This window comes from Eubalaena glacialis, chromosome 11, assembly GCF_028564815.1.
Source record: "Eubalaena glacialis isolate mEubGla1 chromosome 11, mEubGla1.1.hap2.+ XY, whole genome shotgun sequence".
NCBI classification, from domain to species: domain Eukaryota; kingdom Metazoa; phylum Chordata; class Mammalia; order Artiodactyla; family Balaenidae; genus Eubalaena; species Eubalaena glacialis.
In genome coordinates, this window is record NC_083726.1 from 48,147,320 (window position 1) to 48,166,225 (window position 18,906).

General features: G+C 35.5%; 1 protein-coding gene across 5 annotated transcripts in view; it reads right to left on the minus strand.

Moving 5' to 3' along the window:
* CNOT2 (CCR4-NOT transcription complex subunit 2) overlaps window positions 1-18,906 on the minus strand; it is a 113,719-nt gene that overhangs the window by 40,387 nt on the left and 54,426 nt on the right. For 3 of the 5 annotated variants that reach the window (XM_061206055.1, XM_061206056.1, XM_061206057.1), the window contains exon 3: window positions 3,769-3,891. In XM_061206055.1, the coding sequence (XP_061062038.1) occupies window positions 3,769-3,891 (123 nt within the window). Of the gene's footprint in view, window positions 1-3,768; window positions 3,892-14,626; window positions 14,647-18,906 lie in introns of those variants that run through there. The other 2 variants (XM_061206058.1, XM_061206059.1) reach the window with 2 other exon arrangements.

Consider the following 18,906-nt stretch of genomic DNA (forward strand, 5'->3'; position numbering starts at 1 on the left):
TTTGGGGGTCTTTTTGCTTTTGGGGTTTTTTTTGGATAGTTGGCTTAAAGATTCACTGAACTACTGGCCAGTTTTCCTTTATCATAAATTACAATTTAAAATAATTTTCTCACTGTTGCCAGGAAGAAAAATAATACAAAATTATTCCAGTCATTTATTTATTATGTTTAAATTTTTTCTCTTCAAAAGCCTTATAAAGCACCAAATAATCATTATCTGCAGATGATATACATAACTACCGAAAAAACCAAAAGAATCAATGGCATAATGTTATTATTATTCATTATAGTAGCAACATTTAATATTTACTATTTGGTCTTCTATAAGTTTTGCATACAGTTATCATTCAGTCCTTAAAACCACCACCCATTAGACATGTACTATTATTCTTATTTTATAGATGAGAAAACTGAGACATACAGAGACTGAGTAACTTGCCCAAGGACACAGCTAGTAAACCCTGTGACTGAGATATAAACTCATAAAATAGAATGTCCAGAGCCCATACTCCCAATCAACAAAAACTAATAAAAAGAGTTTTGTAAGGTAGTTGGTTATAAAGTAAATATATACACATACAAACTATTTCATATATCAGTAAAAACCAATTAGAAAAATGTAATGAAAACGGCAACCATAAAACCCTACTTATTAAATGGCATAAAGAACAGAAATAGAAGAGAGACATACCTTTCTGAAAGAAGGTAAACATCAGTATAAATGTGCAACAGTAAAAAACATTTTTGTAAAGGATGTGAAAGACCTTACCTGGCTAAGATGTGAAAATTGCCTATAAAGCTACAGCTATTCAACTATGTTGTAGTTCTTCCAAAGAATCAGTATGATATACAGAACAAGAGTTAAGAAACAGGCCAAAAAAATCAGACATTAGTATATATAAGGGAGAATTCCAATTAGTCATAAATGAATGGTCTAACTCAGGGGTGGGCAATTTACTGAATGAAGGCCAAATCCAGCACACTGCTTATATTTGTAGGGTGCATAAATTAAGAATGGTTTTTCACGTTTTAAATGGTTATATAAATACCTACATATTATCCTTTATTTAGCCTCTTGGCCCACAAAGCCTAAAATATTTACTATCTGGTTCTTTATGGAAAAGTCTTCTAACCTGTGATCTAAACTATAAAAAAAGTGTTGGGACAACTGGATACCAGATAACCTTATGGGGGTGGGGGGGTGGCACGAGGAGGGTAATCTGGCACCACAAAATTCACACCTTAATCCAAAACACATTTCTCATGAATGTAGTTATATGTGTAGAATTAAGCACAAAAGTGCTAGAAGAAAAGTAGGTGGGGAAAGTCTTCCTAGGTATGACCTCAAAAACTGAAAACATTAAAACCAAAAAACCCACACAAAACTGATGAGTCAAATTCAATAAAAATGATAAATATTTTTATATTAAAAAAAACCTGAAAGCAAAAAACTGAAAAACTATTTGACAAGAGGTTATTAACCTTAATATATGGAAAACACTGACAAATAAACAAGACTTATCCTCTCAATAGAGAAATAGAAAATGGCACAAAAACAGTAATCCACAAAGGAAGAAATAAAAATGGCCAACTACACGGAAAAGACACATTGCCCTGTGTGTGTGTGTGTGTGTGTGTGTAAATTAAGCAATGTTTTACTGCACATTAAAACAGTAAGTTTCTTTTGTCTATCTGTAAAAACTTAAAGATAATAGCTGGTATTCTCAAGGGCACAGAGAGTGCTGATGAGAGTAAAAATTGGTACAAACTTTCTAGTGAAAGACATGTCAATATGGCCCAGAGATTTAACTATTAATATATTTTTAAATAAAAATATGTGATATATAGAATCAAAATTTTAGCCGTAAATTATTCCCGACTAGCATTATTGGTAATTTTCCCCCTCCCCGACCCCACGCATATTTTCTAAAATTTGTGCAATACCCCTTATTATTTTGTAATGAAAAAAGTATCAGCAACACAGAAATTTATAAGTAGCTACTATATTATTATTCCCATTTTCAGATGAGAAAACTGAGGCTTGGAGAAGTTCTTGTTAATAGGCAAAGCCAAGATCCAGACCCATATCTGTCCTGTTTTAGAGCCCAAATTCTTAATCTCCATGTCTTACTACCTTATTAATTCATTAAAAAAAAAAAGTTTTGTGAAACAAATCATTCTGTTATTTCTGTGACAATTAACCTGGAATAGTAACCAACATATGTATATGACTGTATGTAAGAATTCTGACTAAAAAATTCTGACATATAATACAGTATTTCTGTTCCCTAGAAGACAGACATCTCTGTCATTCATTCTCTGCACATACTTTTTTAAGAATTTCAGTTTGAAAGCTTTATATCTTCCTGATAAGAATGAATGCTTTTCATCAATAAGTAATATTCCACTACCATTTTTGCATCAATCTTAACTTGCACTGTACAATCGCAGTAACACACATGCAGATTAGTTTCTGCAGTGATGCTACCGGAAAGACATCCCAAATTATTTAACTATAACATCAAATCTTAAGCTTAGAAATTTATGTAAAAAATAATTCAGTTATAATTTACATCAAATAGCAAATAGCTAGAAAGGCAGTAAGATAACAGAAAATTAATTAGATGACATTATTCTGTCAGCTATTCAACTGCACAAGAAAGCCACCAAACACAAAATTTGAAGAGTCCTAATAATGCACTTGATAGTTTGTTGCCAAAATGACACAATTTTCAAATAAAAATAAAGAGGAATAACACCAAAACAGGAAAACAAAACAAAACAAAACCCCACCAAAATTCTAACTTAAACCTTGAGTAAGCCTATTTGTGAAATTCTAAGACACAGGAAGTAATTTACTAATGATCAACTTTAAAGAAAAATGATGGCATTTGTTACAAAACTTAGAATTTTGAAAGTGTTTTAAAACATCAGTAAGAATCTCATTAGATTAATATCTAGAGTAAATTGCTGTATAGACAGGGAAATTAGGAATAGCAAGTTTATAAAAGTTTGAAAGGGAAAAAAAACTTGGGCAGGTACAAAGTACAAGAATGCAACTGGTTTGACTACAGTATATAGCGTATAATTTAAAGTAGCTTAACAGAATTTGAAAACAACAATGGAATTTATTTTAAAATATTTTATCAATTTGCTAATTATGACTTGGCTGTGTTCTCAATCCTTTCATTCCAAAAGGGATTACTGAACTACTAACCTTTCAAAGCATTTAACTCATACTTCTATAATATATCATCTTCCATGTTTTTGAATACAGTTCTTCAAAATTTTTCTATTGTAGCATACTTATAGCTAACAGAGGAGAGATGGTCTGCCTATCTGAGGTCTAGGATTATAACCAGAATATTAGAAAGCAAAGGAAAGGTTTCATTGCAGCCTGACATTATATCTTTAAATCTGTACAAATCAGCTTTCTGCTCTTTATAAAAGTATTGTTTTAATATAAAAGCAAGTTATTTCACAAATTAAAAAAACAATGGATGTTCTAGAAGTAATACCTTGTTTACCCCATGTCTTTTGAGTACTTCCTACCACAGTATTACCATATCCCAACTTGAGAAACAACATTTTGTCTCCAATAAGAATGTAAGAAAGCTCATCATCTTTGTATCCCCAGGGCCTAGAACTATGCCTAAAACATAGTCACTCAACCAAAGGTGGTACTCTACAGTTCATATACTGCTTTTCAGGAATCAGAAAGAGACATACATATACTATTGAGTAAACACAGCTTAACTGGTTAACTTACATCTTTTTCTGACCGATGTGGAAACATAGAAGACTGGCTGTAGTACATGTTTTCGTCATGGTAGTCACTGTCGACCCCCTCTACAAACTTCTTTCTTGAAGCACCAAACATGCTGTTTGTCACCTAAACAAAAATATTACTTTATCAAGAATAACGTTTTGGAAAATGTCAGGCTTTACCTTACTCCTATGTGGAAAACATAAAATGAAGGGAGCATTGCTAAGATAAAGAAACAGATCAACTAAGAATTTAATGATACAGGTGAGAAAGTCGTTAACAGTGCAGTAGTAAATGTTTACTTTCAGGCCCTGAAATCAAGAGGAGAAACTTAAAGTCTGTCACATGCAATGATTCCAATTATTTTAAAAGAAAAAAATATCATTTATTCTTGAAAATTGGCAACCCAATATAATTTTCCCATACAAAGATTTTAAAAAAATTGTTTGGGTTTAATTATTCAAAATTTTCACATGCATCTTCAACATTAGTGTCTTTGTCATCGCTACACCTACTTTTTAAATTATGTTTTCCAGAGCATATCATCTTCACTTACAATCTAAGTTTACTGAGATATAGCACTTTTTGAGTCCATGTATAATGGCACACTGGAAATCTTATCTCAAGCCACAAGCTCTCACTCATGTAATAGTAGGATAATTTTTTCACTCATCATCCTGGTATAAATTTATGATCTCTACTACATAACCTGCTTACTCTTTTGCTTTTTAAGTCTTTACCATATCCAACACTAGTAATTTTGAGCCCTCATCAAGATAATTACTAAATCTCTGCTAATTTTTATTTTATTTTATTTTTTTCCATAAGGTGACCTGTATAAAGCTTCCAAAACTATCAATTGACAGGTTATTTAATTAAGGTCAATGTGTCTTATCCCTAATAGTACTTTGCAGTTCAAAGTAAACTGAAATGTCATGATAGGAGAGATTTGTAAAGACTAGAATACACAGTGACTATATTTTTTCACAAAAAAAAATGGGGAAAAACTCATCAAATTTGACATCCATCTGGTACACTCATTATGAAGTGTACCATAGTGTAAGGGTATTTTCTTCCACTGTAAGAAAAAAGGAACTTTCTTTTACTTCTCATTTCAAAATGAAACACTGTAGTTACTACTGTTAATCAGTAGACATGGTGAAACGGTATACTGCAGATCTTAAGGCCAAATTTGATGTGCCAGTTTGTTGAAAACATCCATGTTACTTAATAATTGCTTTATATTTTAAGTTCCTTGTTAAATCTGTAAGAAACTCAAATATTTAAGTATTCTTCCTGTTGAAGTCTGAGAAAAAGCTATTCAGTTAAATATGAACACCAGTCTGAATACAACTTAACCACTGCTTTGCTGTATGTTTTTAGGCTATATATCTCTTTAGGTGTGAAATACAGAAAGATATTTTCAAGGATCTATTAATTTGTTAGAACATACTTTATCTTCTTTGGGCAGTGGACTCCCTGGTGAATCTCAGGCAAGTGCTTCTATAACTCTGAATGTAATTTTAGGGACTAGGTAGGATCCCTCATGCCTAGCCTCTAACCCCCTAAGTAGTCCCTAATAGGAAAGAGAGGTGTTTTTTTAGTGAGTTTTATTTCAGAAAAGTAACAGTGGAAAAAAGCACTTTAGAGTCTGTAAATTAAGACTCTTTACACATGAGATTTTAAAGGTTTGTTTTGTAAAAGTTAAGGATACATTTAATTCTCTTTAAAGGACAATTACTACTGAGTTCTAATTCTAAAAAAGGATAAACACAGGAAAATGGCATGAAACTTGCAGAATTCACTAAAATTTCAGGAGCGTACCAGGATATCTCTCATCAAATTTTACGTACGTAAGTCAAATGGATGCAAAGTGAACTCTTAACAATTGTGATGTAACATTTATCATCAAAACCAATTACAGACTCTTAGAATCCTAAAATTGAAATTAATTGTACTGAATAAAAAAACTTCATTCTAATATTGTGCAAAGAGGTTTTACTGTTTTGAAAGCAAAACTAAACACGTGAAATGCCTCAGACAGAGGAAAACAGAAATGTTCTCTTTCATCAATACCAAATTTTCCCAGACTCACTGTGTGTGTGCCAGAGGGAGGGAGAGAAAACACAAACATGTAGAATTTCATTTTTGTTTTGTGTGCTTCAACACAGAAATTACACAACAGTGAAAATACTAATTATTTTTACATGACTTCAGCAAAAAAAAAAAAAAAAAAAAAAAAGAGGTAAGAGTGTAATACTCTGCCTTCAAATGCAAGCCCCAGTCCCAGGGATGGGTACTGGTATGAAACAAAGAATTCTCTGATCCATGGCAAAATCAGAAAGAAAAAGGAAGACAACATAGTAAGTTTTTCAAAAAAGCTAGTTTTGGGCTTCCCTGGTGGTGCAGTGGTTAAGAATCCACCTGCCAATGCAGGGGACACGGGTTTGAGCCCTGGTCCGATAAGATCCCACATGCCGTGGAACAACTAAGCCCGTGCGCCACAACTACTGAGACTGCGTTCTAGAGCCCGCGAGCCACAACTACTGAGCCCGCGTGCCTAGAGCCCGTGCTCTGCAACAAGAGAAGCCACCGCGATGAGAAACCCACACACCACAAGGAAGAGTAGCCCCCGCTTGCCGCAGCTAGAGAAAGCCAGCGCACAGCAACAAAGACCCAGCTCAGCCAAAAAAAAAAAAAAAAAAAGTTAGTTTTATTTAATTTTAAAGGGTGTGTCCTGTATTCCATACAGAATGATGAAATGGAGTAGAAAAGTATTTTAGACTAGCCAGGAAGAGTGAAACTAGGAAAGTAACAATGAAGCAGAGAAGTAAAGGAACTAACTAGGTAAAGACAGACAGGAAGAGCAGTCAGTGCAAAGTGGACAGCAAGGTCCTCAGTGGTGCGGCTCAAGCAGAATGAATTCAGTGGAAGATGGTAGGAACTGAAGTCAGAGATACTAGTGTGAGCAGATCATGTGCCTTGCAGGCCTGGGGGACTCTGGATTTTATTCTATGTGAAATGAGAAGTCAAGAGAGGATTTGGGGGAATTCTCTGGTGGTCCAGTGGTTAGGACTCGGTGCTTTCACTGCCATGGGCCCAGGTTCAACACCTGGTCGGGGAACTAAGGTCCCACAAGCCGCACGACGCAGCCAAAAAACAAAACAAAACAAAAACAAAAAAAAGAGAGAGAGAGGATCTGTGGGCAGTTTAAGTGACATAATTTGGCATATTTTATTTATGTATATATTTAATATGATTGTAGCTACTCTGTAAGGAATGGACAAAAGAGGGGACAAGAGTGGGAAGCAGGGAAACAGGTTGGTGAGAGATGATGGTGGCTCAGACTACAGTGGTAGTGGTAGGGGATATGTCAACACTGTACTGAAATATATTAAAATTACTGGTTATATCATATATATTAAAGTCAATTTGATAAACAGAAATTTTAAAAACTAATTTAAAAACAAAATCATACTTCATTCTACATTACATATAAAATTTGTTCAAATATTTGGTATATACAATTTGTCAGCTTTCTTCAAGCAAACATATAAAGGGCTTATATCAATTCTGTTAACTGACCACCTTCTCTCTCAACTCTCGTATCACATGTTTTAACAAAGGAGAAGTAAAAACTTGAGATTTCACCAAGAAAAATACATGAAATATGTTGTACCAAAAGCAATGTTTCTTAAGTCTTTTTTGAATACAGATCTAAAACATGTAACTAAGACATTTTATATTTGCTTTGATTCCATAAGAACTAATCAGGATATATATATATATATATACACACACACACACACACGCACATATATGTTACCTTACACTAACTCTTTCTATCACCCTGACAACCCCGCCCCCCCCCCAAAAAAAAGAGTTGGCCTCAAAATGTAGTAGAGAGGAATTAAACTGACAAGCAGAATGGAAGCACTAAGTTGGCTGGATTTTCCCAGTAAACACCTTCATTACTTCATTAGGACTAGCTATGAGTTCCTAAGGTCAAACATTCTTAATATCTAAATATAATATTTCAAAGCCAAATGCAGTAACTCAGAATACTCACAGAAGAATTCACAAAACCTCAAACTTGAGATAATCTTAACCAACAACTTCAAAGATGGGTAAAGTGACCCCTGATCCAGGTGGGATGAACAGTAATTACAAAAGGGAAGGAATAAGAGGCAAGGCCTGGAGCTTTTTAAATGGTCACAGAAACAAAGTAGGACACTTTACAAGTGAAACTTCAAAAATAAATTTAGATAGATAGATAAGTAGATAGATAGGCAGACAGATAGGAAAGGGTGAAAAATAGATCATATCCAAGGCAGGATGGGCAGTATTTAACCTTGCACAATTTTCCTTCAGCAAGACCTCTGGAGAGGAACTTACTCTAAAATCATTTATTGTCTATCATGCTGACATGCTGGCATGCTGGCCCAGGCATGGAATCTTATTCCCAGGGAACAGAAACACATCCCATGGCAGAGTGGTCCTTTTCCTGACAGCAAACAAATATAGTTTGATTTTGAAATCTATCTCCAGTCTTAAGGTTCCAGCAGCATATTTTAACGTGCTGCTAGACATTTCTGTATGAGAAGTACATTTTAATAAACTAAATCAGTAATATTTAAAACTGACTTTCTGAGTTACTTTCTCCTGTTCTGTTCTGCATATCATCACATTCTAATCTTTCTTCACAGTGGCTTTCACATTTGTTTTTTGCCATTCTCCGTATCACCTTCTTAGTTTAAGCTATGGACTAGGTTTTTTTTTAGCCCTCTGACTGATCTCCCTTCACATTTCAGTGAACATGCTGAGGGTTTCCTATATGAATTATGCCAGAAACTGTGCTAATGAACACAAAAGCTGAGTAACAGCCCCAAGTCTTGAACAAGCTCACAGCCTAGCTAGGAGAAACACCTGTAAATAAACAATTACAGTATGAAAATCTGTACAGGTGTTTTGGGAACACAAATAAGGGAATATCTAACTCTATCTGAGGGAATCAACTGAAAGATCTTATAAAGTAATATTTGAACAAATATTTAAATGTTAAAATTTTTTTAAAATTAATTAATTAATTTATTTTTGGCTGTGTTGAGTCTTCGTTTCTGTGCGAGGGCTTTCTCTAGTTGCGGTGAGCGGGGGCCACTCTTCATTACGGTGTGCGGGCCTCTCACTGTCGCGGCCTCTCTTGTTGCGGAGCACAGGCTCCAGACGCGCAGGCTCAGTAGTTGTGGCTCACAGGCCCAGTTGCTCTGCGGCATGTGGGATCTTCCCAGACCAGGGCTCGAACACGTGTCCCCTGCATTGGCAGGCAGATTCTCAACCACTGTGCCACCAGGGAAGCCCCCCAAATTTTTTTTTATTTTAAAAAAAGGAGAAGAGTGTAGGGTGGGAGATGAAGCAAACTTTGGCATAAGAAACAGCAGGCATAAGTTCTCGGAAGTGAGAGAAAGCCCAGAAACACAAAACTTTTAATACAGCCTACAAGGAGGATGTCTGGAAGGCCAATGATAGGTGGTAAGGAAAAATAGGCTAAATTTCAATGCCAGGTTAAGAGGGCAAGGATATAGACGGGAAAGCCAGGTACAAAAATCTAGGTGAAGACTTCCCTCAACTAACACTTTACTATGATGTCATATTCATAACCACTACAATGACTTTGTCACTTTCCTACTCTCCTATCTCTTGTTAATTTCCCCTAAAGGATGCTGACCAATATTCCTGAGATCACGACCTTAACATAATTTTGCAGCAGTAATTATCTCAAAATCCAACAACAACCTTATGCCTCAGCTTAATTTGGGTTATTCACAGTTGTTCCTATACATGATAATCTCTGGAAAATGCCATCTGTAACCCCTGACATCTTCAACAATTAAAACTCAAGCTGAGATTAACTCTAAATATTTATTGAAATCATCCATATCTTTCCATCTCCGTCATTTCTGAGAACAAGCATTTCCAATATCCTTCAATCAGGTCTTTATTAATCCATTCTCATTCCCCTCAAATTTACTCTCCCACATCAGCCAAGTAAATTTTTAAAATAAAAATTTAACAGTCATGGCCCTGCTGATTGAAATGCCTCAACAGCTTTCCAAATCAGTAATAAGGCTTATAAGGCCCTATGTAACCTCTCTGACCGTAACTGTCTCCACAGCTCCCCTGCCACCACTAAACTGCTGTCACACCTTCAGTTACTCAAACCCAAGTTCTCTTCCGCCTCCGGACCTTTGCATAGGCTGATACCTCTACGTAGAATGCTCCTTCTCCCATTCTTTGAAACTTTCATACTAAATCAGGACCCCTGGCTTGCAGCCATTGAAAATACTTTATCATAACTATAATTATACAATAGTAAGAAATAACTTTTATTGACCACTTACTATAATGCCAGGCAATATACTCCAAATGTTTCAAAATGTATTTATATAATCTTCATAATTTACTTAGTAATAACTATATAAACATGTATGTAATCCTCATGTATTTACTTGTTTAGTCTTCATTTTTAGATGAGAAAACTGAGAACTGGAGAAGTTGGGTAACTTGCCCAAGGTCACATATCTGATGTGCCCAAGATTCCATATCTGGTAAGTGACAGAGACGGGATATGATCCCAGACAATCTGCTCGAGTCCCCCCTTTTAACCACGATGGTACACTGACTCTCAGACATACAACTAATAGTTTAACGTTTGTATTCTCCCCAAACTGTAAGCTTCATGACGGGAGAAGCAGTAAAGGGCAAAAAGGGGTGGGGGGCTTACTTTGCAGTAAACAATGGTAAGTAGAGGGTGCCACATCAAATATTTGTGCATGTCAAAAAAAGATCTCTTTAGCAGAAGAATGAGAATGAACTGACTAGAGATATGTGAAACAAACGCTAGTCTCTACCAGACTGATCATATTTATTTTAGAGAAAGCAACAATAATTTTAGAATAAAATTATGCTTAAAAGAAAGAACACCGGGCTTCCCTGGTGGCGCAGTGGTTTAGAGTCTGCCTCCTAATGCAGGGGACACGGGTTCGGGCCCTGGTCTGGGAATATCCCACATGCCGCAGAGCGACTGGGCCCGTGAGCCACAACTGCTGAGCCTGCACGTCTGGAGCCTGTGCTCCGCAGCAAGAGAGGCCGCGATGGTGAGAGGCCCGCGCACCGCGATGAAGAGTGGCCCCCGCTTGCCGCAACTAGAGAGAGCCCTAGCACAGAAACGAAGACCCAACATAGCAATCAATCAATCAATCAATCAATCAATAAATCTTTAAAAAAAAAAAAAAGAAAGAACACCACTACACCAATTAAAAAGTAATTACTATTTCCATATTCTAAATTAACTAATATTTTTACTTTCAAAATATAGTGAACATAATTTAATCATTCAAGGAATTAGAATGGTTATTACAAAACTCTAAATTTTTATTATAAGCTACTGAAATAGACACTGTAGCATTAAACGAGTAGAATATATTTACCAATTGGGTTAAAACAAGACCAAATCCCTAATGGCAACTTTTTCTTGTGATTCTATTTCTAAAGTAGCCAGGAGTTTTACTGTTAACATGCTGATACACGTGTCCCATCATGAAATCAACTCTTTCACAACACTGAAGTACGAAGACTTTTCTATAGCCAGCAACTTTTCATCTTTAGCAACAGAGTATGCATCCACCTTGTATTATAAAGGGTAAAGAGAGCCAAATGTAGGTGGGGGTTGGGGGTGACAGGACTGCTCTTTTACTCCTTTATCCCTAATGGAGATTTTACTACTTCACTCTGATTGCTGAATACAAAATTTGACTTCTTACTTTTCCCTCCCAATTTCATATTCACTATCAGCAAACACTTCACACACATACACATACACACAAGTTCTCTGTTGTTTATAAAGCAGGCAGAAAATTAATAAAAACCACAGTCAATTGCCATTAACATTTATCTGCCTTTATCAAGATGTAGTCAATCAAAATTGAAACCAATCATGAGAAGCCATAATATCTGAAGATAATCTGGTTATCTTTATTACTGGCTTTTAGAGGGAAAAGCTGATAGGTCAAATCCACTGAGACACTGCCCAAATTCTATGGAACTAGAATACTGTACACCTATATCAAATATGATATACTACCACCTAGAAATATTTATAACCCAAGGAACTTTTGTTTTAGTGGTATTTTTTGGTAATAGGATTCTGAGCTACCAATCCTACTTCACAACTGTTATAAATAATCCTAATTTTATTTCATCTGGAAAACACTAAAAAAAAAAAAAAAGAAAAGAAAAGAAAAGAAAAGAAATGGGATTAAATAAAGGAGAGAAAGGCACTTACATTAGAAAAAAAATCTAGCTCCTCAAAGAACAAAGAATTTAATATCTGGAAGTCTTTAGGAAAAGAACAAATGATCTTTCCTCCTATTAAAAAACATACTACTCTTGAAGTCCTACTAGTTCTAGAATACTATGTCTTGATATCTATAATATAAATAAATGTATAATGAATAGTTTATTAATCTACTTAGGATGGATCTAAAAAAAGTGAAGATTTAGATAAATTTTAAATTGATAATTTCTAAATTCACCAACTTAAATTGATACGGAAATAAAAGCAATTCATTTCATAGTTTTAGTAAATGCAGACTGCCTGATAAATGAGCAATAAAAGCCTTAATGAATACTGAAAGGCAGTTAATAGGTAGATGCAAAGGAAACTCTGACTGGAAATGTGATTCAGCAGAAAACTAGGGGCTTATAGGAACATATCAACAATCATTATTTTGGAGAGTAGTTAAATATTTTGGCACAGAGTTCTTTACAGGGGTTACAGGAATACTTCGTAAGAGATACCATCCCCCGCAAAACAGGGTAGCTCACATTTGATAAAAAGAGAGGGCATGCCAGGAGAGCGATGAAAACATATCACTCTTCCTAATCCAAAAACTGTTTACTGAAATTTGGTACCTGAAGCTGCTTTACTGAGATGACATTCCCAAAACCATGTACACCATACCTTAGGGTGTGCCCCCACCAAATCTACAAACTCTCTAAAGAGTATTACCAAAAGGTCTATCAGCGCTCCTGATCAGTCTGACTTTGATCTAGGGAGAATATGTTGTGCATGCTTCAACTTGAAGAAACAGATTTTGTGGTTTTTCAAATTCTTAAAGTTGCCTGTATCAATATGCCTCATACAGATTCAAACTTATAACCACCAACATACAAGCTTTAAAAGACACGTGCATCATCCTAAAATCAAAACACTAATAACTCAAAAAGTGCTAACCATAAAAAAAGCACACAATCATATATTAACTAAAGAACCAACTATAAATGGTATGCCTTATGAGCAATAAGTTAGATTTGAGAACTCACACAATAGGGCCTAAAATTAAAATAAGCAATATTTTATCCTTAAATATTAAGATATAAATTTATAAATTACAAGTGGAAGAACATATAACAGTAGAAGGCCCATAAGTTTAGAATATAAAACAAATCCTCTAAGTATGAAGGGAATGTTTTTAATGAGGGTGACTATCTTACGCCAGTGTCAGAGGTGGGGGTGGGGAGCGCTCGCTAATGCAGAGGAGAGAGGGCGGGAATCCACAAGAAACTGATGGATGGTCTGCTTTGCTGGGGGATATGGATTTCTACAAGCCTCCCAATAAATTTAAGAAACGCTCGAACTGAGAGGAAAGGAGAGAGAAACTGCTGAGGATTCTGTATTTTGAGGCCCTGCTTTGAGACTTGAAATGCCAAATACGTGGTGCCCCAATCTCTTTAATCCTGACATACTTTCTCTGAAGAAATGTTAGCCATCACAGGCTATATTCTATATATAAAAATATATTCTATATTTTTCCTGGGTATAATTTTGAATGTCTTGTTATGTGCAAAAGAATCTAGAAATAACGTGAATAAGAATTATATGGGATAGATCTGGGAGAACTAAAGAAACAATTTTTGAAGCCCTTCTGAGAAGTAAGAACCTAAAATGGTAGTATTTATTTGTGAGCAACGTAGTGCAGACCCAGGGCTACACTGCTATAGAACTATTTCTAAAAATTCTGCATTAAGAAAAAAAAATCTGTATTGTTAGATCATGATTTTAGATACAAGGAACACAAGCAGACAATGACAGGAGTGTTAGCATTTTACACACACACACACACACACACAATTTGGTGAGCTTGTTCACTCAACAAATGTTTGCTGAACTTTGTACCAGATATTGTGCCTTCACTGCTTCTATACTTATTTTTGTTAACCTCAAATCTAGAGATGGGTAGAAATGTTCCAGTCTTCCTGTCTAGATTTCAAGGAAAAAAATGTCTGAAGTTTCTATTCCTTCAAATTTTAAAAATATAGCTACTTGCCTGAAACTTTGGGAAACGGAAGAACAGCATGTCTAAAGCTAGTGGAAGGAAACTAAAATATGCCTCCTTCTGATACCAAGTTAAACGTAGCAAAATTTTTAGTCTATGGATTTATGCTTTCCCTGACTTTTTCTCTTAGCTTCTTTTCTGAAAATGAGTTTTCTGGTCCTGCTATACTCCGTGGAGAATATGAAGTTTAAAAAAATCTAACAAATGTCCTTTGTATTACAACATTAATGGTTTATTCAGTTTAAGGTTTTCCCTCTTTCACATCTAACTAATAAGAAATGAAATTATTTCTTAGAACACTAGGACTTTAATAATTTATGAGATAATTTTATGAAGAAAATAATTGATAAGAAACACTATATTTTTAAACTAACAAAATGACTCACTGACAAAATGGCCCAACATCCACCCTTAAAATACTGATGACAGCACCATTTTTCCGCCAGCCTTTCCCACCACCTACTTACCTGTGCAACTTCTTTCAACATTGGCTACTCTGGGGATTGGAAAGCTCAGGGCTGGAGGCTGAAGTGAAGAAGGAAAGGTTGGAGGGTGAGCCATGGCACCAGCCCCGCACTAGGAGCGCCCCTGAGATACTACAGAAGGGTTGACACCATAGCTCTGAAGTTCAAACTCCAGCAAACGATAAGAAAGGAGTCCAACCAGAACATGATAAACGATGGGATTCTTCCGCTCTTTGAAAAATAAGGAAATCATGCTATAAAGATCTGAATGTCCAGTTTCAACATTATGACTCCCTGTTCACCTCTTCATCATTCCCCAACCCCAGATTCACCTCAGACTGATTCAACGTGCTAATCAAAACAAAGAGGGTGGGGGGTGAAGTGCACAAGTAGAGCTTTCTATAAACTTGCACACAGAAAATGAGGATAGGGCTCACCTGGCCATCATAAAAACGTCCAAGACAATATGTTAAAATACTCTGCCTATCTGCCCCTTGAATACTTTCTTGCTCTCCTAAGCACTCAACATTAAATCTAAGGCTCTCATACACATTAACATTAATACCATCAGCCAGCAAAATGACAGCTGGACTATTTGGATGTATTGATATTTAAATTCCTAAAAGTGGGCCAATGAGCTTTTCAGAACCCAGGGATAACTTTCGGTATAAGGATATTCCTTGGGGGAATTTCCTGGCAAGTCCAGTGGTTAGGACTCCGCACTTCTGCTGGGGGCCGGGGTTTGATCCCTGGTCAGGGAACTAAGATCTTGCAAGCCGTGCAGCATGGTCAAAAAAAAAAAAAAAAAAAAAAAAAGTATATTCCTTGGGAGGAAACTAATTTCTTAAAAGTGTTCCACTCTGATAAAAGCAAATAAGGACCCCCTCAACTAAAATAACTTTAATCAAACTAGATGATAAAAAAATTAGACTTTTAAAGAAATAAATCTAAATACAGGACTTAAACTGTGACTTCTATGAGAATGTGAATCCTCATTTTACAATATAAAAAGTAAATTACTGATTCAGAGGAAACTAGACTCTGATTATTATGACTACTAAAGCTAATAAAAATAGATGCTCATTTAAGTTATTTAAAGATAACATCTACTCAATAACATAAATATTATTGGAGGTGGCAAATGTTTTAAAACAGTAAATTAAATATAGTGAAGTATCAGAATCCTAAATTATGTTATATGAAGCAATTAAAAATAAAAAGTACTCCTTTAGCAAGGGAACACAGGACTTTTAAAATACTTCTAAACATCTTGCCATATAAATTAATGCAGTAAACATTACTCAGTAAGCATCTACAATGTAATGTGCTAAATATATTTACATTTATACCCCTATGTACTTTATCCATTTGATGCTCAGAATAAAGAACATCACAAATCAAAGGGAGTAAAGAAGAAAACACATTTACAATGCTCCTGCACCATTACTCTGGCCTCCAGGCCTTAGTGAACTTACCCTTCATTACCTCTAATCTCCTACCATTTCCCCCTTCTCTTATTGTGTTCCTGCCCCACTGCCCTGCTCCCCTTGCTATTCCTCAAATACAAAAGGCATACTCCTGTCTTCAGACCTTTGTACTTCCTGTACCCTTCAAGAATGCTTTCTTTTTAGGTATCTACATGGCTTCACCTCACCATACTTCATATATTGAGCCATCCTAGTGAGGACTTCACTGTTTATTCTATTTAAAAGTACACTATCCTTTTCCCCAACCCCTTAGACACTCTCTATCCCCTTTCCTGTTTTAATTTTTCCTCCATAGCATGTATCAAAATATAATACACAATGTATTTTATTTATTTTGTTTAATGTCTTCCTATACTCTAAAACATCAGCTCCACGAGAACAGAATTTGTTTATTTATTTCGTCTCTTTGTTCACTTCTGTCTCCACAGAATCTGGAACAGTGCCTGGCACTGAGTAGGCCCGTAACATGAACGTGTCCTCCTTTTAGTCCACACATGCTGTTACTTGAGTGTTATTTGACAGTAACCCATCACTGCAGTGCTTACAGCACATGTGAAAATTTTATGAGCATAACAATTATTTTAAAAAGTAATGGAATTATGTCAAAAATTAATGTTAATTTTTGTATTTCTGAAACATATGAATAAAATTGTTTTATGCCTTTTTCCACTGAAATTGGCAACCACTTCCAAAATACCTAATAGACTAACAGACACCTTCAGTGGTTAGAATGCCATGCCATGTGAAGTACCAAATAAGGATTTGGAGATGAAAAAATTTTTTTTCTATTTCCCCAACTTTTTCTCAAGTTAGATTACGTTTTTAAAAAAAGTTGTTTCACAAGTATTTCAGACTTAACAGTTTAATATGATGAGACAACACATGTCTCTTTTCTAGCAAAAAATCCCACTAGAAGAATTATACTACTTAGAGCCACTGGGTTGCACTGTAGTCCATGGGAATATGCACTCCTTGAGAACAGTGTACTGCTAGAGCAGCCTAACACAGTGGGCCTGGTACAAATAAGCACTAATATGTGTTGAGAATTTATCAAATGATAGGTATTACTCAAAGCACTTTATATATATTACCTCACTTAATCATAACAAAACCCCTATAAGATGTACTTTTACCTCAAATTGAGGCACAGAAGGGTAGGGCCTATGGACTCTCATTAGATTGAAAATATTTCTCTATCACAGTTATCATGAAGAATACCCAGTCCCTGCAACCCCAGTAAGATACTAAAGATTTAATCTCCACAAAAACCCAAGTAGATAGACTCCAAATTTTAGAAGTTAGTCAAAGGGTAGGTGAGGGTGAGGCATGGGCTTGAAAATTGAGAGATGAAGACCTACACTCTGAACTGTGGGATCCTCAGCTTTCTTTCCTTAACCTGCTTACAGAACACGCAGTCAGACTTAAGAACCATCCCTCTACCCCACCTTTCCACCTGTGGAAAAACTGAATTGCTCCAGAGAAACAAATGTCACACACTATCAAAATGAGGTTCTCCCCAATGAAAAGGTTAACTCAACTACATGTTAACACAATGTCCACAAACACTGTTACCACTTCTTAAAAACTTATTTGGAAATAATTTTAGATTCACAGAAGAGCTGCAAAAATAGGACAGAGTTCCCATATGCCCCATCTTCCCCTAGTGGTAACATCTTATTAGTACAAGTATCAAAACTAAGAAATTAGCTATTATCTAACAACTTCACATGGATTTCACCAGTTTTCCACTAATGTCCTTTTTCTGTTCCAGGATCCACATTATATTTAGTTTTATGCTTCCTTAGTCTTCTGCAACCTCAGACTTTACCTCAGTCTTTCACAACATTGATGTCTTCATTTATACCAATGTAACTACACTGAACAATGTCCTGCAATTTGGGTACGTCTGATGTTTCTTATGACTGGATTGAGGTCTTGCATTTTAAAAGCCACATCACCACAGAAGTAATGTGTCCTTCTCAAGTGCATCGAATATGATGGACATATTCCAATATATGCGTGCATGTGATGATAATGTCTTATTACAGGTGATACTAACCTTGATCTTGGTTAAAATGGTCTATCTGCCCATTTTCTCCATTGTAAATTACTATTTTCCTCTTTAAAACAATAAATGTTCTGAAAGAAGTACTTTGAGAGCATGCAAATACCTGTTTGTCCTTAAATTTTTGCTCACTAATTATGACATTCATCCATGGATACTGCCTACAGCACCTATTACTGTGATGGTCTAATGATGATTTTCTATTTTCTTCATTTCTTCTACACTATATTTGTGCATCAAAATGTTTCTACAAGTAGACAAATCATCTTCTAAAGATCTCACTCTCAAATATGAATAAAGTGTCAAAGACTTTACCTAACTGACCCAAAGTGATATAGGCAGAAAGTGAAGAATAACATCTCAAAACCAGAGTCCTTCACTCTATAACCATCATATTCTTTGTTTTATTACACTGCTTTCATCCCAGTAGAAAAGAACAGGTTTAAAATTTCATATGTCCCAAGCAGTCTCTCTCGGTACTTCTGGCCCTAAATAAGAAAGACCTTTACTTTTCTTTTTCCTGGAAACAATATCTTCCTATTTTCATTAGTATATGTAGTACAATGTCTTTAATTTACTGGGTTGGGTTAAACAATGAAGTGATGATTTAATAGTCCATGTGACAGAACACAAATTTTTGGAGTAAGGAATACAAATTAGTAAAATTATTACCTCAGCTGATAAGACAAATGGCCAATGTATGTATGGCTCTAGTAGATTCTAGGGAATCT